At 43.0% G+C, this 25,650-nt stretch overlaps 1 protein-coding gene across 1 annotated transcript in view; it reads right to left on the bottom strand.

The window, feature by feature from the left end:
• Window positions 1–25,650, bottom strand: part of LOC122803858 — a 1,735,734-nt gene that overhangs the window by 1,281,391 nt on the left and 428,693 nt on the right. The window contains exon 5 of the mRNA XM_044073540.1: window positions 16,614–16,678. Coding sequence (XP_043929475.1) covers window positions 16,614–16,678 — 65 coding nt within the window. The remainder of the gene's footprint in view (window positions 1–16,613; window positions 16,679–25,650) is intronic.

Below are 25,650 nucleotides of genomic sequence, written 5' to 3'. Positions count from 1 at the left end.
GACGACCGCCGAACCCGAAGCTGGCTCCGGCTGCATAGAATCCTGTTTGGACCTCAGAGGCCTATCCTTGTCCTTACGCTTTTTGTGAATTCCGGTTGTCGGTAAAGTATCCGACGACATCCTGTAATTGAACCGTCTACTGAAATAATTCAAGGCCCAATCGTACCTACGCTTAATAGTACGAGAATTAAACCTGGCACAAAACCGACCGCAAGAAACATCGTGGTCAGGGCCTAAGCAAGGAAGACAGTAAGGGTGGAAATCTTTATGAGGTATTTGTTTTCCACAAGATATACAATTATTAACTTTTTCTGACATCGGTGGAGCAAGAAAAAAGTTTCCCCAACGGGGTACTTAGCTTGAGAAGAGAAGTCGTCTTCGGACCGACGACAAGCAAAGCACGTTGTCCAATCCGTCAACTAACAACTTGCGAGCTGCTTTCCACCGCACAGCAAGAAAGACTGGAGAAGATGGCATCGGCTGTCAGCTTTATACCTCTGCGTTCTGACGTCAAGGTACTTGCTGGTACAGCTGACGCTGGACCCAGACTTTGGAATTCTGGCCAACCTCGGGCTGCCTGCCGGCAGGATCACCCTACAGTTATGACTGCAACACTGAAACACGAAGAACATCCAGCACCGAGCTGGCCTCCGGTACCGAAGTAACCGGTGGAGCGGTGTCGTCGGTCTGTAGCGGTTGCGAAACCAGCTCAGAAGAGACAGAGACACTCGCGGTAGGCCTAAGCGTGGTGTCGGCCGAGACCGCGGACCGCGGGTGTCGGTCCTTATCCTTCCGTTTTTTCGGTAAATGTGCTGTCGGAAGCTCCGACGGCAAGATATAACAGAAATCTTCCCCAAAATAATCCTGTGCAAACTCTGACAGACGCCTAAGAGTGCGTTTATTGAAAGAGGCACAAGCTGCACAGCCCGAGACGTTGTGTTCTGGGCCTAGGCAGGGAAGGCAGTAAGAGTGGAAATCCTTATGAGGTATTTGTTTCCCACAAGTTAAACAATTATTAACTTTTTCACTTTTATCTGACATCGGTTGAGGCAAGAAAAGGTCCCCAACGGGGTACTTAGCTTTTTTTGAAGACTTCAGTAGCTGAAAACACAGGAGCTGGTCGACCGGCACTTGCGAACTGCTTCTGCTTCGGGCGCCACGTGGCAAGAAAGACTGGGGAAGATGGTGTCGGCTGATGTTTTTATACCCCAGGTGCTCTGACGTCGGGGAAAGGGCGACATCAGCCGACGCCAGACCCAGACTTTGGAATCCGGCCGACTGAAGGGCTGCCTGAGGCAGGACAACCCATATGTCAGGACTGCAGTTGCATCCTTGAAGGACATCATGTTTATTTTTTTGTTTCTTCTTTAAAGGAACGTCTGCCCTATAAAACTTAGGGGGGAATCTGACCCAGGATGGCATTCAATAACTGTAATAGGGACTTTATTCCTAACTAAAATCTGCATAACACCGCTAGACACCTCTGAAATAATTAACTGTGGTTCCTCCTGAACATCGTTAACGGACGCCTGCAACACCTCATCAGACACACTACCAGCCAGATCCTTGCCAGCCTCCAACCCAGTCGTGGCAGAGGATTTCGACAACAAAGCCAGGTGAGCGTCCGGGTTCTCACAAACTTCAGGAGAAACGCCCGACAGAGGTTGGACAGTGGAAGATTCCAGTCTAAACTTTTTAGCCTCCTTCTTCCCCAATGGCTGACCCACAGGGTGGGAAGTTCCTTCCATTGTATCTTTAGTGAGAAGCTTAAGGAGTTGGTTAAGATACAAAGAAAGGGAAAAAAGCCTACTACAAAGGATTTTTGGTAGGAAAGCCTGACAAATCAAACACGTCGTATGTTCGTGAGAAGCTCCTAGGCAAAAGACACTTATTGTGGTGGTCTTTATGTTGTATTTATCTGTCTCCCACACTGACATTACCACCACCACCACCACCCCACCACCACCACCACCACCCCGAGCAACAAAAAAGCTAAGAAAAAGGAAAACCCCAACAGGCTACTTTTCTGCAAAGGCTCAGTAAAAACAAGATTACATAGGAGTTCAACCAGTGAACAAAAGCTGCATTCAAACTAGTAGAAATGACATAGGCGTTCAGACCGTTCGGACTGGCGGCAAAGAAGTTCAGATGATGGTACTTCCAAGATGTCACCTTTAAGCCCCAGGCTACGCAAGGGGCATATATGTGACGTTCAATGTACCTTAAAGCAACAGTAGGCTTCGGTATACTGGCTGACATTGGGCTTCCATGGCAGGGAATCCCATAAATTAAGAATACTGCAACAGTGAACATAAGGGCATTAAAATGATCTGCAGGGTGCCTGATATTTGGTAAGAAAGTGTTTGAGGGGCTGTCACTGGTAAGAAGGCTAACTGGAGGGTCAAAAGCCACTATAATGCGTTCCTAATTAAGATTATGTTAGAGATACTACCAAAATCACTGACTCCAGGTGAAACAACACCAATATAATCTGCATCAGTGAAAACACTAATTGGGGGAAGACAGAACTCTGGCACTGGAAATGCCAGCACTAGCCCAGCAGCAAAGTGACAGATGCCAAAACCAACTTTAACTAGCTGCAGTAACTACAGAGGGATAAAATTCATCAGTCACAGCTTGAAGTTATGGGAAAGAGTAGTGGAAGCTAGGTTAAGAAGGGAGGTGAGGATTAGTGATCAGTAGTATGGTTTCATGCCAGGATAGAGCACTACAGATGCAATTTTTGCTCTGAGAGTGTTGTTGGAGAAATACAGAGAAGGTCAGAAGGAGTTGCATTGTGTCTTTGTGGACTTGGAGAAAGCATATGACAGGGTGTCTAGAGAGGAGTTGTGGTATTGTATGAGGAAGTCGGGAGTGGCAGAGAAGTATGTAAGAGTGGTACAGGATATGTACAAGGGTAGTGTGACATTGGTGAGGACTGCGGTGGGAGTGACAGATACGTTTAAGGTGGAGGTGGGATTACATCAAGGATCAAGCTCTGAGACTTTCTTATTTGCAGTGGTGATGGACAGGTTGACAGATGAGATCAGACAGGAGGCGCCGTGGACTATGATGTTTGCAGATGACATTGTGATATGTAGTGAGAGTAGGGACCAGGTTGAGGAGACCCTGGAGAGGTGGAGATATGCTTTAGAGAGGAGAGAAATTAAATGAAGGTCAGCAGGGCTAAAACTGAATATATATGTGTGTAAATGAGAGGGAGGATAGAGGAATGGTGAGGATGCAGGGAGTAGAGTTGGAAAAGGTGGACGTGTTTAAGTACTTGGGATCAACAGTTCAGAGTAATGGTGAGTGTGGAAGAGAGGTGAAGAAGAGAGTACAGGCAGGGTGGAATGGGTGGAGAAGAGTGTCAGGAGTGATTTGTGACAGACGGGTACCAGTAAGAGTGAAAGTAAAGGACTACAAGAGGGTAGTGAGACCAGCTATGTTATATGGGTTGGAGACAGTGGCATTGACGAAAAGGCAGGAGTCAGAGCTGGATGTGGCAGAGTTAAAGATGTTAAGATTTGCACTGGGTGTGACTAGGACGGACAGGATTAGGAATCAGTATATTAGAGGGTCAGCTCAGGTTGGACAGTTTGGAGACAAAGCAAGAGTGGCGAGATTGCATTGTTTGGACATGTGCTGAGGAGGGATGCTGGGTATATTGGGAAAAAGATGCTAAGGATGGAGCTGCCAGGTAAGAGGAAAAGAGGAAGGCCTAAGATAAGGTTTATGGATGTGGTGAGAGAGGACATGCAGGCGGTTGGTGTGAAACAGCATGATGCAGAGGACAGGAAAAAATGAAAACAGATGATCCGCTGTGGCGACCCCTAACGGGAACAGCCAAAAGAAGATAATTATGATCAAGTGTAATGTAAATGCATGCCAGTGGAAACCAATTAATAGCTTTCAAAAAACAATGCGAGGAAGGAAGTTCAAGGGAAAAGACAACAGAAAAGAAAGCACTATAGCCTGCAAAATACTCATGCTGTGACTACCAGTGACAGGGACATTGCTGATGGAAGAAGTATCTCATAACAAAATATTAAATGCACTGGCACCCTGAACTGATAAAGATGATGCTTTAGACCACCTGGCTTCTAATCTTTAGAGTGCTTTTACCAATGCATCACTGTTGATGGAAGGATGAAACTGTGATGATCAAACTGAATTAGGCATTTCACAGCTGAGCTGGACAAATGGGGCTAAACAATTTAAAAAGGAAATGAAGATGAATGAACAAGGATAATACAAGGTAGTTTGACAATTCTTTGAAGAAAGACAAGACTCTCTGACCAAAAAAATAGGTCTAGACTGTTTCACCAGTAGAATCAGAGTCATTGTGCTTGAAGGATTCAGAACCAGAAAAAAAAAATACTGTTAACAAAGATTTTGCCTTTTCTTAAATCCAAAGTGGCCAGCAGTGCAACCCTGCACAGCAAAGGAAAGAGGTCCCACTGTGTAACAATTTTGAATATTTCTACATTCAGAAATTTGTCCACCCTGGGCATATCTAGGGTCAGTCCTCAAGGAATGAATAGAGCCCCTTCCCCTTCTAGTCCACCAACATACAATCAACAAGTCTACACTAACAACTGCCTTGTTACTTCTAGTGCAAAATACATTTGTTCTGCAGAAACTTGAGGGGAATTCCCATAAAAGGGGATACCAATAAAAATTATGCCGTTCACTCTGACATACTATGATTCTTGATCAGTCAGATCTCATCTGGAACAATATCTCCTTGACAAGAGGCAACCAAATCCAACCAGATGGGAGAAGGAGAGACAGCAGTCAGCATTAATCTGAGCAGGGTGTTTCTTAAGCAGGAGGAGAATCCAACAGATTTTGCTTGGATTAGGTAATCATTTAAATAGGAGTAGATTTACACACCCCTTGTCCTGCAGTTGTAAACTACTGGAACCAGACATTCTGTGAACACCCTAGTACACAGTAGATAGGCCAAAAGGGCAATGCACAAAATTGAAAGTGGTTGCCACCTGCCATGAAATGGAGATATCTCTTGTGCCACACTGGTACAGGAATATGGATTTAAGTGAGCTTTAGATCTACAATGACTGTGAAACCATGCAGGAAAGCATGAGCAGGAACGTTTGAAGAGTAAGCATTTTGAATTTGGGGACTACCAGGAACCTGTTTAGTCTTGATAAGTTTAGGAGTTGTCTCCAAGATTCCCATTTTCTTGGAAAAATGAAGTGTCTTAGTACCGTTTTCTTTTTTCTCCCACTGAAGCTGGGTCTATGAAGACCTGTTCTAGACTTAATTTGACTTTGACATGAGATGAACTTTAGAGAGAAACTTATGATATGAAGGACCCATTTGTCCTGGGCAATGTATAGTCATTTGTTCAAGAAAAGGAAAAGTCATGGCTAGGTTGGGATCTAAAGGAGGGAGACCAGGGAGGGGTCCTCCAGAGTCATGGTTCCTTACTGCTGGACACCTGTGGACAGGCCCACTAGGTCTTGGCCCTTGGTCATCTTGCAGTAATCTTTCTTGTCTATGCCATTCTGTTTGCTGTTCATGTGGTTCTCTCTTTCTCCTGCCCCCCCACCACCACCACCACCACCACCACCACCACCAGCATCCAACATTGGGAAGCAGGAAAGGACCAGGGCTTAGAAGAGTAATTTCAACTAAACCTCAAGAGATGTATCTGCAGAAAAGTCCAACACAGTCTAAAGGGACTTAGCCTTGAGTCTTAGGTCCAAACAAAGTCCTTGTCCAAGGGTGCACATAGGATTTCTTAATTTATGTGCTCAGGAATAGACTGTTATCTTAAGCAGGTGCATCTCCTAATTACAGATCCTGAAGCTACTGCCCTGCTAGATGCTTCCAAAGCATCAAAGCCACAATGTGAAGAAGGTTTTGCAACCTGGGAGTAGGAGTTGCAAAGCTCTAACAATTTTTTTGTGGAGAACCACATCTTCCATTCCCCACCAGTTTTTCTTTCATTTCATCCAGGAAAGTTTGCTGGAATTTGACCAAATGAAGCTGACAATTAAGAGCACTCATGACCAAGTAGAAGTCATGTAAACCTACTTGACAAAGCTATCCAGGCTTCTTTTCTCTTTCTCATTAAGAAAGCTTTTTCCTGAAGTGTTGCTTTTTGCTCCCTTGTGACCTGAGGAAGCCACCTCAGGGTCCACTTCAGTGTTCTTAAAAAGGTGTTTGGTGGAATGGTCTGGTTTCCGGTGAGTAGGTGGGTGGGAGTCAGGATGCATGGAAGAATCCAGGATATAGTCATCCATTACCTGTAATACTGGAGGAAGGTATGTTCTTGGGAATCCTAAGAAATTATCTAACTCTTTTCTTAGAATAAGGGCAATCCTAAGCCTTCCAGTTGAATTTCTCTCCACAGGTGAAGAAGCTGAGGCAAGGCTTATTCCAGATTCAGAGTCACCATATGACCTTGAAGAAATATGGTTAATATACGCTAGCTCATCTTCATTAGTCACAAGAATCAAGAGACTCCTTTGGGAGAAAAGTCTCTTTTCCTTTTGCCAGGAGAAGATCCTGTAGCAAGGATCCTACCAGGGCTCAGATGCCTGGTTATCATGAAATCTACAAGACCCTCAATCATCCTGAAAAGGTCCTGTGGGTAGGGCTGGTATGAGTGAAACCCCCAAAGTCCTAAATTAAAGGAAGCTAGAAGCAGCCAACTTTTGTTTAGCCTTCGTTGTGATGTTGGTTATACTCATCCAAGGTCAAGGGTGGCAAGCAGACTACTGCCGGGTCACCTGAGGTTTCCTCTGTAGCTTGGATTCCAGTCCTCCTATTCGCAGATTTGGGGTGGGAGTCAGAAGCCAGGGTCTGTAAAGCAATCCCAAACCCATCAAATGTCTGGAGTCCTTTAGTCCATGTTAAAGTTGAGGGCATAAACAGCATAGCGGACTCCAAAAATGTCTGGCAAGAAGACTGTTACACATTTTCATAGGAGACTACAAAAGTGGATCTCCCCCTTCCATAATCACTAGCATGGGTAGACTCCTGGATAGCAAATGTCTATGGTCCAGTACCTTGAGTATCTTCTGAAGCTTCTCCCTATGAAGGGATACAGACTCGGTAGGTCCTGTGGAGACCATAGTACATGTGGGTACCCTGATACTCTAATTTCTTCTCTAAAAACTTTTCCAGAGGTTCTGCCCTACATTTTATTGTTCTGGAGTTCAATTAAGCAGACTGAGGACATTGTGCTACAGATCCAAGCAAAAAGTTCAGAATATAGAATCCCAATGGGGGATGTGCACTCTAGGCAAACATTCATCTTAACTACTGACATCTAAGAAGACAAACAGTAATGCAGAAAAAAATAGTTCTTAACGCAGTACTTATCTTTGTGGCCTTTCGACAGACAAGACGATATGAAAGGTTTATTGGGCTCTCACAGCAAGAACAAACAGAGAATATGACACTGGCCAACAAATCTTATACCATGACATTTGAGAGGAAAGTGTCCACTGGGCCTAGAGGAGGTGGGGAAGTCTCTGGTATTTAAGCCAAAGAAGGTCTTCTACAGCAGGAAATCCCAAGGAGTTATTAGTACAACAGTAGAACACCTACATCAGAAGCTTCTGTTTTTGATGTTCTGATCTTAATTTCCAGCTACAGAAGGGAATATCAACAAGAAAGATTTAAAGGTCATCTTACCTCATTGGAGTTCCTCAAAATGCTCATTCTCAAATAAAATTAAGAGAAGCTTAGTGACTTTTCAGAGTTTTAAGTTTAAAGGGCAGGCAAATTGAACAGTTTTTATAATTATGAGAAGGACTTAACTAGAAAAAGTTATGTACTCACCATAAGGTTCCATTTGTGTTGTCCATTTTCATTTATCCTCAACATATGGGTTTGGTTCCGAACATCAGATCCTACTCAGCTGTTACTACAGCTCACGGGAGCCAAAAAGTCAAGCTTAATGCGTGCACACAATGCTCCTCTCCTTGTTACTCAGATCAAGTTTACAGATGGACAGACAGTGTTATAGAAACCCAAAAGCTTTCACAGAGTCTATATCTGGAATCATATAACAATAATAATAATAATAACAACAACAGAAATTACATATGTCCATTACCCGAACTACCAAAAACTTTAAAGGGAGGGGAGTAGAGGATAAATGAAATGGACAACACAGATGGAACATTATGGCGAGTACATAACTTCTTTATCTGATGTGTCAATTTTCATTTTATCCTCGACATATGGGACAGAGTCCCCAGCCACCTCTGACCTTGGGTGGACTTAAGGATATTTCTGTGAACCATATAAACAAATGACACTCTTCCCATGGACACCAAATCCAATTTGTAATGCGTAATAAAGGTATGAGGAGAAGCCCAAGTTGCTGCTGCACAAATGTCATCCATAGAGGCTCTAGACTGAAAAACTGCAGAAGTAGCTACTGCTCTTGCAGAACGAGCCTTTAAAGGCCTATGCAAATTAATGTTATTTTTATTGTAGATAAAAGAAATGCAATCTTTGAGCCATCTGGCTAGCGTCCCTTTGCTCACTGATTGGCCAAGTCTTTGTAGGTGAAAATTACATAAATAGTTGGTCAGATTGTCTTATATTCTCAGTTCTGTGTAAAGAGAAGTGTAATGGTGAACATCTAATAAATGTAAGCAATATTCATCTTTGTTAGCAAACTTGAGAAAAAATACTGGTAAATTAATAGTCTGATTGATTTTTTGTCTCTAACACTACCTTAGGCAAACAAAAAGGATTGGTTCTTAGTGAAACACTATCCTTGTTGAAAATCAGATAAGGTCTACATAAGGTCTGTATTTCTGAAATTCTTCTAGCAGAAGTTATTGCCACTAAGAATATCGTTTTTTGGGATTAAAACTTTAGATCACATTCAGCTGATCTTTCAAAAGAAGACTGAACTACTTTGTAACAAAGTTTAGATCCCAAGGTGGAGTAGGATTTTTGTAAGGTGATTTTAGCAAGAGCATTCCTTTACGAAAGCTTTGCAAAGTTTATAAGAAGCCAGGAAGGAGTCTTTAAAATCATTATGGAAATTAGAAATAGCTGAAAAAATTAACTTTGATGGTAAAATGGGAATCTCCTGCCTTGAAGAGTGTAGCTAAAAATTCAACAATTTTATCAACAGGCACTAAAAAAGGATCAAAATTGTCACAAGAGCAAAAGGTAAACCTCTTCCATTTACTAGAATAGAGTTTACGTGTAGCTGGCTTATGAGAGGCTAAGAGTATATGATGTACTAGGGAGGAGGGAGAGGTCTGCCTATCTATTTAAGAAACTGGAGAAACCAAGCTGTCAGCTTGAGGTTTACAATATTCAGATGGATTAATCCCTCTGGATAAGATAGAAGGGCTGGAGCTGGGTCCAAAATCCAAGGCTGTTGAATCAGATAAGGTCAAAAAAAGAGGAGCCATATTTGTTGAGAACAGTAAGGTGCAATGAGGATTACTTTGCTCTTCAACATGATTACTTTTTGTAGGATTTTCAGAATTAGAGGAATTGAGGGAAAGGCATACAGCAGTCCGGAAAGGCTAAATGTGGAGAATAGCATCTCCCGATGACTTCCCAGAGGGGGGATCAGAGCAAAGTACTTGTTGCACTTCTTATTCATTGGAGAGGCAAACACTTCGCAGCAAGGCTGGCAGTATTGATGGAAAATCCTTTCCATCAAATTTGGACTGAAAGAACACTCGTGAGGCAGGCTTAGTTTGTCTGCTATCACACTGGAATTTCCCAGAATGTTCACTGCTATCAGAAAGTGGTTGGAAGAGCTCGCCACTGCCACACACTGAGAGCTTCTCGACAAAGGGATAGGATTTGGTTCCTCGCTGTTTCTTGATGTACCAAACTAATGACATATCGTCCGTTTGAATCACAATTGCTCCTTAAGGAAGAGCAGTCTGAAAGGCTTGCAATGCTAAAAGCACTGCCCTTAGCTCCAGCACATCGATATGCAAGTTGGCCTCTGTGGGGTCCAACTGCCTTCGATAGGCTTGCCCAGATAATGCCCCCCCCACCCCATCTGGGAGGATCCGTGGTTACTATGGCTTGGGGCTGTGAAGGGACAAAGGAGCGGCCTAGAAGAATGTCTTTGGAATGCATCCACTAGGCTAAATCTTTTTTTACAAAGGTTGGGGATCAAAATCAGGTCTGACAAGGGTTGGTGTAACATTGATAACAGAGACGCTAGCAACCATTGTAGTATCCTCATGTGGTATCTTGCTAAGGAAACGAATTACAGCTGCATCCATGAAACCTAGTGCTTGAAGGACTAGTCAAGTGGTAACTTCTCTGTTGCTGATTAGCTTCTGTACCTGAAGTGTGATTTTCTGTAATCTCACAGGGGGGAAGAGAAGCTATGGAAGTTTTAGTTTTTAGAAGGGCTCCTATGAACTCTAAATTCTGAGCTGGAGTCAGTTCTGATTTTCACATTTTACAGTTACTCCCAGGTAAGAGCAAATGTGGAGTACACAGTCTCCTGCTTTTATCAAGTGATGCCTGGTCGGCAGCAGTAATGAGCCAGTCTTCTAGATATGAAAACCCTCAGAATCCCTGCAGTCTCACGTGAGCTGCTACTACTGCCATACACTTGGCAAACACCCTGGGGGCTGTGGTGAGACCAAAGGGCAGAACTGTAAACTGATAGTGATTGGCCCCCAGCCAGAAACAGAGGAATCTTCTGGCTTTTGTCCATCCTTATATGGTAATACGCAGCCTAAACATCTATTGAGCACATCCAATCGTCTTTTTCCAAAACAAGAAGAATGGACTGTATCGTGACCATACAGAATTTGGTTTGGCGAACTGATTTATTCAGTACACTTCTCTCCAAAATCAGTCTCCAGTACCCTGTCTTTATTGGCACTAAAAAGAATACTAAGCAAATTCTGGACTCTCTCTGGCCTGGTGGGACTTCTTGGATGACTCTTTTTCTAGCAGTTTCTGGATTTCTAGAACTGCTTGTTCCCCATGACTGGGTGGAACATCAGGGATTTTCTTGCACACAGGAAGAGGAAGAGCAAAGGGAACAACATAGACTCTGGATATAATCCTCTGCACCCAAGCATCTGATGTTATTTGCAGCCAGGCATTTTGGTGCAGGGATAAGCGTCCTCTGACTGCTTCCAGAGGGAAACAATCAGGCCTCCTTTCAACAGTGCTGGTAGGATTTACCAGAGAAAGAATCTTTGAAACCCTGACTTCGTAGGCCATATCTGCCATTCGGGCGGCGTCTTCCATTCAAGTTCCCCCTTCTGCCTCTGGGGGAACTACCTCCATGTGTGTCCCGAAAAGGCCCTTGGGACTTTTTCAACAACATTTTTCCACAGCTTCTATGATTTCTAGAGAATGGTTGCTGGTGAGTGGAAAAACGTATGCCCACTGCAGAAAGGGTCTTTCCATCTTTGTCACATCTGTTTGGACCAAACACGGATGATCCATCAAAAGGTGCATTGACGAAAGAAGACTTAAAAGGCTCCGCAAAGTCATACAGACACATCCCGGGTTTACTATCAAAAGTATGAAACTTGTATTACAGTCGTTTGGATGGTCGAGGGTACAGATGCAAAAGTTTAAAATCCTGAGTGGATTTTTTGTCGCGTCTGAAATGTCGAGATTCAAGCTTGCCTTTGTGTTTTTGAGTGTCGCACTACAGTTGGGATCAAGAAATTTACCCTTTTCCTCACAGCAGTGTGTTCTCGAAATTAGAATTTACACTTAAGCAGGGAGTGTGGGGGATGCAGACCCCACACTGACGGTGCAAGAGGGCTTCCCCCGCTGCAAAACATTTGCAGTATATCTCCAGATGTCCAGGTAAGTTGGGTAATGTCGATAATGTCAAATTCGACATATCGACATTACCGCTTTCGTTGTTGTGAAAGAATGGTGTGCATATTTTCATCCTTTCGGTGTTAGCAAGTCACGACTTGCAAAACCGATTAGCAGAATTTTTATACTAGACCTACACAGAGGCACATCTCCTAATGGCAACGCCTGAAACCACTGCTCTAGTGATCACTTCAGCTGCATGAACGATGAGCCTCATGGACGAATTGGACAAACTCCAGGGTAGCCAACTATGAAGTCACCTTTTCCTGGATGTCCTCAGAAATGGTTCCTGCGAGGGTATCTAATAACTCCTTCACTAGATCCCCCTGGTGAAGTGTGCCAAGAAATTCAAGAACCTTAAGGCAAAGGTCAATGAAGCATAAACCTGCTTCCCAAAACTATCAATTACTCGAGACTCTGTTGGGTGGCTGGATAGACAAACTCTTCTCGGCCAGTTCCTTCTTTCTGCCTGCCAACATGACCATGGAATCAACAGCTAATCCTTTGGCCTAGATCCGTTTGCTTTTAGGAGCAGACAGAATTTTGTCAGGTCTCCTGAGGATAGGTTTTCATGCCTACTGAGAGATCAAATGAATGAGGTTGTCAGTAGGCAGAGTCACACAAGAGGTAGATGGTAGAGTGCCAAAATCCTGCAGGTACACTAACTCCTCAGGAGAGAGATTTTGGGACTTCCAGTCACCTCTTTGTTTTAATATTTCCAGGATGTCTCCAAAGGATACATCATCATGGGATGACCTTGGGGATCCGTCCCCTTTATCGAAGTTGGCGTCTTCAGTGATAGATTTCTCTGGGGAATCTAAGTGTTTCCTCTTTTACTTTTTCTTCTGAGGGACCACCTCAATGGAATGATCTGAGTAGGTATCAGAAGAGGGAATTCCCATCTGGGAATCTTGCGGTTTTGGCACCCGCTGACCCAGTGGAATTTGATTGAATATCTGGGTGTAAGGAAGGCAAGGGTTATCTGCTCTGAAGTGTAAGGGACCAACTGACTAACTGCTGCTGAAGTCAAGGCTCTCTCCACAGCCTCAAAAGCTGGCCCACCTGAAAAGGGAAGGTTGCCCGAAACCGAGAAAGACTGCTTTAGAATTGTGGTCACTCCCGGCTCCAAGGAGGCACCTCCAGAGGCTTAAGCCGGAGTCAAACTGATCCATGACAAAGCTCCAAGGCATAGAGAAGGCACCAACGAAAGAGGAGTCGACTCTAGCCCCTCAGAGCAGACAGGGCAGACGTGGCTCCAGGAGGTCTCTGGTTCAGAATGAGCCAAAGAACTCAGAGCAAAAATCTGGTCCAAAGATACAGACATAATCAGCTTTGAAACAGTCACCACCGGGAAACTTGGAACAGAGGAGGAAGTGCCGTTGGGGAAAAGGAAACTTCATCTCCTAAGCTCGTGGGAATTGGAGCCACAGTGGAACGTGTCCGTCTCACCCAGAGTATCATATTCACCAGTCTCTCCACATCATCTTAAGCTAGACTTTTAGTGGAATACCAGAGATAGGATGGATGGCAATTTTGGCCTTTCCAGAAAAGGTGAAGGCAGCTTGTCAGAAAAGGGGTCAAACAAGGAAGAAGTTTGAAGTTTTAGGCAGTGTTAACGTGAAACACTCCCCTGATAGCTTGCTCAGTGCCAAAGTGCTTTGCGCCGAGGAAAGAGTCTGTGCTGATAGCTACAGTGCCGATGGGTCAAGGTACTTCTCAACAGAAACCTCCAGAGTAGAAAAATTTGTCTTATCTGATAGGTTTGATTTCGAAGATGATGTTGCAACTGGTATCTTTGATACATCTGACGGTTCCAAAAAAAATGTAGGAACTGAAGATTTCAGATTTTTTGAAAACTGAGAAGAGGGAGAAGTTGGCACCTTTTAGTACATTTTTCAAAGGATTTGCTGGAGGAAGAGAAAGAAAGAGATGACGCATCAGTTTTACTTTCACCTTTTTCAAAGGAGATAACGCATCAGTTTTACTTTTACCTTTTTCAGAACCAGGTAAGGCCTCGCAAAAAGCAGATGGGATAAGACCCTTCAAGATTAATTTTTTTTATTTCTTTCTACTAAAGCCTTGTAGCTAAAAGAATGGCATATTAAGCAGGTCTCCTGAAGATGGAGAGTGTAGACCAATATGTATGTATGTATGCCTTTAAGAAGCTTTCTAGAGGCTTGCAAAAGTGTATCAATACTGAGCACATGCAAGGCTAACTGCCATTTTGTAGTAAGCTATTGAGATGTAAGCATGTATGCCTGTGCAGTCTGTCAATCAGTTAGTTTATATTTTGTACTGCTGATATCCACCCTGATGTGTTTGTATGTAACAAAGCATATAAACAAACAACCCCACCTGTTCTTTATCTATATTAGAAAGAGACGAGCGACAGAGAGGATCTTGACTATACCCACATATTAAGTGTGCATGAGAAAGGTATTTTGTGCACACATTTCTATCATTTTTTAAAACTAGAAGGGGCTTTAAATTTATCACCAAAGTCTTGCTCCAAAAAAAAAAAAAAACCAACAAGCAGGCTACACACACACACACACACACACACACACACACACACACACACACACACTGAAGAAGCAGAAGAGGGGGATAAAATTACTATAAATCTACTTTTTTTCCTAAGGAAAACAGCTAGGAAAGTTACACAAGGGAAAAAAAACTATCAACAATGACAGTGGAGAATACAAATGATAGTGGGAGGTTGGCATACTAGTTAAGGTGTTTACCTTACAGACACAAATTGCAAGGTTTGATTCTCACATGGGGGAATTGGCTAGGCTTAAAATGGCCTACAAAGGCATTTAGCCTAGTACTAATCTATGAAACTATTACAGAAGATACAAAAAGGTACGGAAAGTTCAGGAGAGTTTCAAGAATTTATAGAATAAGTTAAGTGAGGTGAAAGGAACTACTAAATAGTCAGAATGCAAGAAGAAAATATAATAATTTACTTGGTTGCCAGTACTCTCAAGCAAGTCAAGTCTGACACAAAAATCGGCAAACGAGATCAGAGGTAACAGAATAAGGATCACTGTGGCTAACGGTTAAGCTTGAGAGTTTCTGGCTTTCGTGAGCTGTAGGAACGCAGAGTCGGGTTCCAATGATCGGAAATAAGCCCATATATATGTTGAGGTTAAAATGAAAATTGCCAGCATCAGACAAATCATTTACTGTGACTATCCGGATGGTTATCTGTATTATGCAATCATATTTACACCTTTGGTTACCATGAAAAATAAATCTGTCAAGAATTAAGGAAAAGAGGAATATGTACCCCCAACAGGAACATTCATCTGCCCAGAAGAATAGAAGCTAGCACAAGCCATACATCTGACAGACCAAAACACAAGCAGAGACTATGTTCGGGCAAGAAAGTTCTGATGATTTTCATGCCTGTACAGCACGTATGTACCACTTTTCATTCTCACATTTTAGGCATATGTTAGACATACAACACAGAAAGAAGACACCCAATCTTTGTTATGCTGGCCGAATATACAGTATCCTTGGCAGGATACTCTCCATAGGTAGTAAATGCTGCAACAGTGACAAATGAAGAACATCTAGTAGTACATAAAAATAAACAATGGTGTGGAAGGTCGTGCGAGGTAAAGCAAAACTCAGACATAGGACGAAAACATGCACCATAAGGTACCCACACATATGGATGACATCAGACCTATCATGGAGTACAATGCCCCCTTTGGTAAGTACCAAACCAGGCATATCCAACAAATGGAACGTCCACAGAGGTTCTCCACTAAAAGAATACATGGCACAAGTAAAATATCCTATGCAGACCACCTTAAGGCCCTATCCCTGCTTTCCATCTCCTACAGGCTGTTGAGGGGAGATCTATTCCTGGCATTGCCAGACCCCACTCTGCTGTATCTCATGCATCTCAGCAAAACAAACAGCACCAGAATTACCCATTCTAAAGTCTTAAACCTTGCCTGTGATATTAATACAACCTGCTGGAAAGACAGGTATGTATCCCAGAGACTACCCCATCTCTGGAACAGGCTCCCCATCTATGTGAAGCAGACCCTAACCAAATTCAACTGTAACTTGGACAACTGGACAGGGAATAGGAAATTCATCCCTGGCTTGGAACCCATGTCTCTAATGGACACAAGCAACCTGTTACTGGTTCATCTCCCAGGCACCTGCTTGTAAATGTTTTATCTCCCCAAGCTCCTGCTTACACTTATCAAGAGTACCAGAACTTGCCAAAGATTTGAGATGCATGGCTAGGCTTAAAAAGGCCCCTGTGGTCATTGGCCTAGTAACCACCTATAAACCTATGTTGAATACAAAAATAATTATGCATAATACTTTAAACAGTCTAATGTGTGAAAATGTAAGCAGAGGCCAGCTAAAAGCAAGATAGGTGAAATTTAAGTTTTGTAGGGAAGTGGGGAATGCATGGTTATATGCATATATGGAAAAGTAAATATGTAATGTAAAAAGTACAGTTTGCTTGACTTACAAAATAATATAATTGTAGTTATCTTACACTGCTGAAAGAGTTAAATTTATTTTCTTCCTGAACATTAGATCTGTATCAGTCCCAGGCCAGCCAACAAAGATGGGAATCCCCAAATGCAGGTGCTTAGAGTTTTACATCACATACTTCAACAGTAGGTATGAAAATGAAACCGGTTAGATCTAACACACTGTTTCTTCTTGAAATACATTTCTGATGTTTTACTTGCATGATCTTGCATAATATCCCACAAAAAGTATAATTATCAAGAGCTTACTTTATCTGTTTGGTATCTGCAAAGCTGACACGTCGAGAACTTTTCCTTCGCCTCTCAGTAATATCCTAAAGCAAAAGAATAAAATGCATTTAAAACAGAATGACATGATGAAGTTCAACTTGCTTCAACACAAACTATTCTTATCTCTACAATAATTCATAGGTGCAAACAGAATATAAATCAACGTACAAGCCGCGGTGGTGCAGCGGTAGCGTTGTCGCCTCACAGCACCTCGGCACCATAAAAATCTACTGCCAAGCATTAGCGGACCAGATTTACACTGTGGTGACCCCTAACCGGGAAAAGCCAAAAGAAGAACAACTCACCACATCAATTGATCTGCAAGAAAGCCAGAAATACTTAACAAATTTTGAGATTCCTCTTTCTGAGATCAGTATCTCAAGAAAAAAATGATTGTATTCACTAACAACTCTACTCAGTGGTGTATTATGTCCAGAAACCTATATCAGGATATCAAGTGTGGGCTTAGCACAGTGCAACACCCCCCCCCCCCCACACACACACACACAATTCCTCAGTGTGACTTTAAAAACACAACAAATGAACCAAAAAAAAAAATTATGCATTTTCCCTATTTACATGCAAGCCCACCTGCAATACTGGGTAGAAAAAAAACATTGAGATAAAGTAATATCACAGAACAATACTCTAACACATGTTTAATATTCACCAGCTCTCCACTCAAACTTGAAAATGCTACAATATACTCAAACTTGAAAATGCTACAATATACTCAAATTTCCTAATAAAGCATCTTACAAAACATGAATATTACATCCTGTTTGATGTACTGATAGTCTACATGTATCTCACTGCATATTGAATTATACTGTACATATTGTCACCTTCACTATTGTAAATACCTACTTTACTTTATTAATACTCCTGTATTTTTTAGTATTCTAATTACTTCCTGTATTTTTAATAATCTTCTATTGAAATTCTTTCATTTACTATGTATTAATATTGATTTTTAATTTTTAATTTTTAAATTTCAATTTTTATTTGTTGCCACTGGAGCTTTTCTCCCCGGGCCTCTACTAAAAATGGAAATATATCCAGTTAGACTAGCCCGGTTAATAAATGTAAAATAAATAAAATAAAATAAAAAAAAACAAATAGAAATATTAAGTGGCAAGAATTGCACCTTCAAGTTACATTATTACAACTATAAACAGCATATAACATTCTCTTCAAACTAGTAGGACGCCCCATACTAATAAAATGGATACAAACTACAACCCACCTTGATGCATTAAGTCCATGCTAAATATTAGGTACAAGTTTTTTTTTAAAGGAAAACTCCACCCTCTCATACAGTTTAACTCAATTGTTAGGTTTCTTTTCTCCCAACAACATGGTTCCAGTATTGTGTATGTACCAGAAACCTGCTTGTAATTTTTAAAACGTTTATTTCCTTGCATTAGAGTCAAAGGAAGGGAAAGCCCACCTACTTTTTTTTTTAAACTCAGCTTCTCACATACTTTGCAAAGAAATTAGTCTCTACCTGCATGACATATCATAGACACAGTTAAATCTGTAGCTTACCCTGTCAGGTACTGCTGTCACTCTTAGATGGGTAATTAATCCTGTTAATGTCAGGAACACAGCAGCTGATCTAAACAAAGACAGAAAGCTGTGGAATTGTTTCCACTGTTTTTATTGCAGAGGAGAGGAGAAAGTACAGTTGTGTACACCTACCATAAATGTAGATGTTAGAGTGTCTTCACTGTTGCAGTCATGACTGTAGGGTTCTCCCCTGCCGGCAGGCAGCCCTCGGTCGGCCAGAATCCCAAAGTCTGGGTCATGCGTCGGCTGTTCAACCATGCGCCCTGATATCAGAGCGCCAGGAGTATAAAGCTGTCAGCCGACACCATCTTCTCCAGTTTTTCTTGCCCCAGATGTCAGGAGTCCCAAAATGAAAAAGGTCCCATAACCTTTGTAAATACACCTCAGAAGAATGGTGAAAAAAGGAAATACACAAAAGTAAAAATAAGAGGGGACAGGAGGGAGGGGAAACCCAGACTGCAACAGTGAAGACACTAACATCTACATTTATGGTAGGTGTACACAACTGTTCTATGTTAATCGTGTTTCACTGTTGCAGTCATGACTGTAGGGTAGAATCCCAAAGCTGAAAGAAAGGGAGGTGGTCATAAAGAGGAAGGGGTGGCTAAAAGGCCCTGCAAGACTGCAGAGGCAAAACCTGCCCTAGACTTAGAGTAGAGAGGTAGATTGTAGTGCTTAGAAAAAGTATGCACTGAACTCCAAGTTGCAGCTTCCAAAATGTCCTTGGTATGAACTCCCCTGAGGAAGGCCGCAGAAGTGGCAGCAGCTCTGGTGGAATGAGTCCGTATACTCCCTGGGATTTGCTTTCCATGGTGAGAACAACAAAATCTGATCCCATGAGCAATCCATTTAGAAATGGTCTGTTTTGAAATGGCTTTACCTTGGGAACTTGAAGCATAAGAAACAAACAATTGTTCTGATTTTCTGATGTCCTTGGTTCTGTTCAGGTAAAAACGTAGTTGTCTGTGTACATCCAAGGAATGTAAGATCATTTCCCCTTTATTTTGAGGAGTGGGGAAAAAGGTTGGCAAGTGGATAGTTTGATTTAAAGCCACTTTGGAAACCACCTTAGGCATGAAGGTAGGATTAGTTCTCAAAGATACCCTGTCTTGATAAAAAATAATATAAGGTTCCACAGCCATAAGAGCTTGTAACTCTGAAACTCTCCTGGCAGAGGTTAGAGCTAACAGGATAGCTGTCTTCCAAGATAAAACTTGATGTCAGAAGAGGCAGCAGGCTCAAAAGGAGGCAAGGTTAGTTTTTCCAAAACATAGTTGAGATCCCAAGCAGGAATGGGAGGAGATCTAGGAGGTCTTAAGTTCTTAGCTCCTCTGAGAAACTGTCTCATGAGCTGGTGGGAAAAGATGGGAGGGTCTGTATTATAATGAGCAGAAATAGCAGAGGCATGTATCTTAATGGAAGAGAAAGAGAGACCCTTATGTAAGAGATCTGTCAAGTAAAGTAAAATTAAAGTAATGTTAGGAAGAAGAGGATCAGAATCCTGAGCCTGCATCCAGGAACAAAATCTTTTCTATTTTCCTGCATAAGATTTTCTAGTGCTAGGACGTCTGGCTTCTAAAATGACATCCATAACCTGCTTGGGCAGTGAAGAAGAAATCAAAGGCCCTGGATTAACCAGGCCGCCAGGCTGAGAGTTCTGACATGAGAGTGTAGTACCTGACCCTGATGCTGGGACAGAAGGTTCGGAGACTGAGGTAAAACCCAATGGGGCTCCAGGCATAGGTTTTTTAGAGCTGGATACCAAAACTGCCAAGGCCAATTTGGAGCCATCAAGATTATCATCTTGGGCTTGTCCTCTTTTATCTTCAATAAAACCCGTGGAAGAAGAGGAAGAGGCGGAAAGGCATATCCCGAGAGGTTCCTCCAACTGAATGACAGGGCATCCACTTTCCAAGCTTCTCTGTGGAAAGTCCCGGTGCAAAAATTCTGTAGCTGATGATTGAGATGGGATGCAAAGAGGTCTATGTGGGGACATCCCCAGACTGCTGTTATCATCCTGAATATTTTGGTATCTAGCATCCACCCGTGTGGATCCGAAAGGTTTCTGCTCAGACTGTCTGCCAGGAAGTTTTGTTTCCCTGGTAGAAACTGAGCTTGAAGATCCAGATTGCAAGCTAGAGCTGTGTCCCATAGATCCATGGCTAGTCTGCAAAGGGGGTAGGAATGAGATCCCCCTTGCTTGTTTATGTACCACATAACTGTGGTGTTGTCTGCCCGAATTAGTAATTGTCCTGGTTGTAAAAGATTCCTGAAGGCTAATAGAGCTTTCTGAACGGCTAACATTTCCTTTAAGTTGATATGCAGGTTCTTCTGATCCTTTGTCCAAAGGCCCTGCAGACAATTGCCCTGAAAATGGGCTCCCCAAGCATAATCCGAGGCGTCCGTGGTTAGAATCTGAGTGGCAGGAGGCAGACAAAAGGGTTTCCCTTTGTTTAGAGCACATGCCCTGGACCACCAAAGAAATTCCTTTTGAAGACAAGGAAGGACGGAGATCAGTATATGTCTAAACAGTGGCAATGCTGAGACCATACACTTTTTGGGTACCACTGTATTTTCCTCATGTGTAGTCTTGCATATGGTACGAGAAGGATGCAGGAGGCCATGTAACCCAAAGCCTGCAGGAATTTCCTTGCAGATAGTTGAGTTAGAGTTGCCAAGGTTTTGATAGTTGAAGCCAGCTGTAATTGTTTTTCGGAGGTCAGAAATGCCAACTGGGTTGTGGTGTTTAGAAGTGCACCCAGAAAAGTTTTCTGTTGTGTTGGTGTCAAATTTGACTTTTTTATGTTTACGGAGAATCCCAGGAACTTGAGGAGGTTCTGTACAAATTCTAGATGCTGGAGTAAGACATCCTTGCTGTCTGCCTGAATTAGACAATCGTCCAGATAAGGGTAAATTTGAATTCCCTTGAGTCTGCAGTAAGCTACTACTAGAGCCAGGCATTTCGTGAAGACCCTGGGCGCAGTAGACAATCCAAAGGACAGCGCAGAGAATTGAAAGCGCCTCGATCCGGCCTTGAACCGGAGGTATTTTCTGCGATCCTGCCTGATGGGAATGTGTAAATATGCCTCCTTTAAATCCAAAGTTACCATCCATGCATCTTTGGTTAGCAATGGAAGTAGCTGCTGTAGAGTAAGCATCTTGAATTTTGGAATCTCTAAAAAGGTGTTCAAGACCGACAGATCCAGAATGGGTCTCCATGAGTTTTGCTTCCTTGGGGCTAGAAAGAGCCTCAAGCAAAAACCTTTTCCCATTTCTGAAAGAGGAACCAGTTCTATGGCAATCATAGCCAAAAGAGCTTCCACCTGGTTTAAGGCCTCCGTCCACTGATATTTTGGAAGGTCTGGCCATCTGCTTGGCCTTGGCAAGGTATGAAAATGGAATCTGTAACCTCTTAAAACCACATCCAAAACCCATTTGTCTTGGGTTATTTGAGTCCAATTTTGATAAAAAAAGAGAGAGTTTTCCTCCGAGAGGGGCTTCCAGGCAAGAAGTTCCTGTAGCCCAACAGAGGGGGTCATTGAGTTTGTTTCCTTTGAGATTGTGACCTGTCCTCTCCTCCCCTAGGGGTGGAAGCAGTCCACTGTCTTGGTCTATAAGCAGCTTGTGTTTGAGGCCTCCCTCTGGAATGTCTATATCTACCCCTCTGAGGCCTGTCTGAAATGGGAAAGGACCAATTTTTTGAAGGCCAATTCCTACTAAATCTAGGTGGCTGTACTTGTAAGAAATCTTTGACTGTTTGCATGGATTTCGCCTTATCCTCCATCTTTTTAATCACCTCTTCAGCTTTTGATCCAAACAAAACATTATGCTGAACAGGAGCATTCAATAATTTAGCCTTTACTTGTTCAGGTAAATTTTGTTCCTTTAGCCATGTATGCCTTCTAATGACTGTGCCAGAGGCCGCAGCCCTACAAGAAGCCTCCAAGGCATCAAATCCACAGTGTAAACCATGCTTCCCAACCTGTTCAGTGGCATGCAATAAGTCATGTTATTCCTCATCATCTGCACAGGCAGAAATGGAAGTAAGCTTTTGTTTTAAGACAGACAAGAGAAATTGCTGGTATTTAAGCATATGAAACTGACCGTTTAAAGCCCTAATGGACAAAGTAGCAGAAGTGTATACCTTTTTGCCCCATCTTTCTAAGGATCGAGAATCCTTTTCAGTAGGAATGGGATTTTTGGCAGAAGCGGCCTTAACTCCCTTAGGACCCTGAGAAATGGTTTCAGGGTCTGCAGCAGGGTTCTTGTATAAAAACTGATGGGAATCAGGAACCTTGTAATATCTATCAGGCTTAACAGGAGCAGGAGGAAAAGATTCAGGGGTTAAGTTAGCCTCCGAAAAGGCATCATCCACAATATTCAAAACAGGAGAAATAGCCAGGGGTTTATGTTGGGGAAGAAGAAGAAAATCCCTCAGTCTTTTCTTGGATTCCGAATACTTCTGTCCTTCCCAGTGGAAATATTCCCTCATTTCATGCAAAGTTTCCCCAAAAGAGAAATCCTCGGGGGGAGAAGCTAAAGGAATGGATTCTTCAACATCAGAATCCTCATAAGGAGGGAAAGAATATTCCTGATCAGAAGAAGAAACTGAGGAAACAGAAGCCTGATCAGAGGAATCATAATAAACATCCTGCCTTGGCCTTTTGTCTGGAGGGGGATGAGAACCCCTAATCATAGTAAGTAAATCCTCCGCCATCTTGAGTAACTGTTTCTGTGACTTGGGAGCCGGTTCAGAAGAGGCCTGTGTTGAAGTCTTTGATTTAGAAGGAGTCTTTGGCTTTGCCTTTACTAGAAGCTGAGTAGGCCTGAAAACCCCTTCGGAAGCCGGTACCTGCACAGCGGCTCTGTACCCATCCGAAGGAGCATTGTCCAAAGGTCCTGCAACAGAAATATTTAAAGGCCTGGTTGGCTCCTCATGAGAGTCCGTTTCGGCCGTCGGTTCTGAAATGGCCGACAGGGGCTGCAAAAGCGCCTCACTGACGACGGCCGAACCTGAAGCTGGCTCCGCTTGTGCGCTATCATCAGATTTGGACCTCGGAGGCCTGTCTTTCTCCTTGCGACGTTTCTGAACTCCGGTAGCAGGGACCGTATCCGATGACATTTTGTAGTTAAAGCGCCTACCAAAGTAATGAAAAGCAAAATCGTACCTTCGCTTAATTGTACGTTGATTGAATCTAGCACAAAACCGACAACTAGCTACGTCGTGGTCAGGGCCTAAGCAAGGAATACAGTAAGAATGAAAATCCTTATGAGGTATTTGCTTCCCACATGAAATACAATTATTAACTTTTTCTGACATCGGAGTGGAGCAAGAAAAAAAGTTTCCCCAACGGGGTACTTAGCTTTGAATGGAGAAGAAAGTCTTCGGACCGAAGTATATAGAAAAATTCATCGGGAGTCAGCCGACCGGCACTTGCAAACTGCTAACACCGCACGGCAAGAAAGACTGGAGAAGATGGCGTCGGCTGTCAGCTTTATACTCCTGGCGCTCTGACGTCAGGGAGCATGGTTGAACAGCCGATGCCGGAGCCAGACTTTGGGATTCTGGACAACCGAGGGCTGCCTGCCGGCAGGGGAGAACTCTACAGTCATGACTGCAACAGTGAAACACGGTGAACATCTTAACACTCCTTTCATAGCAAAATAAAGCAATTAGATCAGTCGGGGGTTTAAAGGCAATTGTCAACTCTACTGACAAATTTACATAAGCAGCAACATAATCTAAACTTTAAATGTTATTTATAGGCTCATAGGTAGGTACTAGGCTATTGGCCCTAGGGCCTATATAAGCCTAGCCAAATGTACCCTGGCTTTCGCCACCCAAGAAAATAATTTTCCTGTGCCACTGTCGAGCAGAGCCACAGAAGTGATCCCCAGGGTGAATTTCCTATCTCACATCCAATCAAGATTTTTCTTGAAGAGTGCTAATGAGGAGCTTTGTTTGATATAGATAGGTAGTTAGTTCCACAGTATGGGAAGTCTCTGGGACAGGAATCTAACCCTCCAACATGTTCTTTTTATTGCGGTGACTAGGTTTAGGTCCCTAGAGCGTGTAGCTCGTAGGGATTGGGATTTCTTTAAATGGAGCATGTCTAAAAGCTCTGGGTTTGACATAGCTTTGTGTGTTAAACAGAGATCGCCTCTGAGTAGGCAATATGCAACGGAGTAAAGCTGTTGTTATTTGAGACAGTCTGCATAGGGCATCTCTGAGGCCGGTAATCCTCTTTGTGAGGTATTTCTGTGGCCATTCCAGTTGCTGTAGATGTCTTGTGAGGTACATACCAAAAGGGGCATTGTACTCTATAATGGGTCTAATGAGCGACGAGTAGAGGGGAACAATGACCTCTTTTTTCCTGGATGAGAAACCTTTTGTGATGAGGTGTGCCACACAGAAGGATTTCCTGACTACTGTGGCAATGTGATCAAAGGAGAGGACTACTGTCCACCTGTGTCCCAAGGTCTCTTATCACACTTTCGGTGTTAAGTACCACCTATGTGGTAGTTCATGGGTACTGAGTTTTTACCAAAAGGGATGACAATGCACTTTTTGGCATTGAGCTTGAGGCCATGGCTTTGACACCAGGCATCTGTCTCACCGAGGCCCTTTTGTAGGATGTCCACATCTTTTGGAGTTTTGATTATGGCTCCTAGTTTGCAGTCATCTACGAACTTCATTAGCCAAAGACCTTCTGTGTTGGCCTGTACTTCAGAGAAGTAGATACCAAACAGGAGAGGACCCAGTACTGAAACCTGTGATACTCCACTTGTCACTGGTCTGAAGTTGGATTTGGAGTCTGCTACTTTCACAGTGTGGGTTCTGTCAGTGAGCCAGTTGGCAACCCATCTTGTGACATAGGGATTTATACCTAGTTTAGTGAGTTTATCTATAATTACAGAGTGGGGGATGGTGTCGAAAGCCTTGACGAGATCTAGATAGGCTATGTGAACCACCTTACCCTCATCTACAGCTTTGGTGACTGCTTCAAAGAAGTCTATCAGGTTTAGGAGACATGACCTGCCTTTTACAAACCCAAACTGGGTGGGGTCCTGAGTTTGGAGATTACCAATGTCATTGTTTATAAGTTCCATGATGATACGCTCCATAGCCTTGCAGACCAGGCTCGTTAGGCTAATGGGGCAGTAGTTTCCGGGGTCTGTGGTGGCTCCTCCTTTGCGGAGTGGGATAACTGTTGCTGTTCGCCATTCAGTGGGCACATAGCCTGAGATGAGGCTATGATTGAACACGGTACTTAGTTGGGGTGCCAGTTCGTTCTGTAGTTCATGTAGAACACAGCCTGGGATGTCGTCAGGTCCCATGGATGCTGTGTTCTTGGCTTTGGATAGTGTTTTTTTTTACCTGTGCAGCCATGATTACAGGAACTTTGCATTCTTCTGGTATAGAGATGGGCCCTTTAGGGGCTCTCAG

The sequence above is a fragment of the Protopterus annectens genome, chromosome 6.part0 (assembly GCF_019279795.1).
Source record: "Protopterus annectens isolate FY-2018-M chromosome 6.part0, PAN1.0, whole genome shotgun sequence".
Classification (NCBI taxonomy): Eukaryota; Metazoa; Chordata; order Ceratodontiformes; family Protopteridae; genus Protopterus; species Protopterus annectens.
The sequence above is the reverse complement of the archived record's forward strand: the minus strand, read 5'-3'. Positions and strand labels throughout refer to the sequence as shown.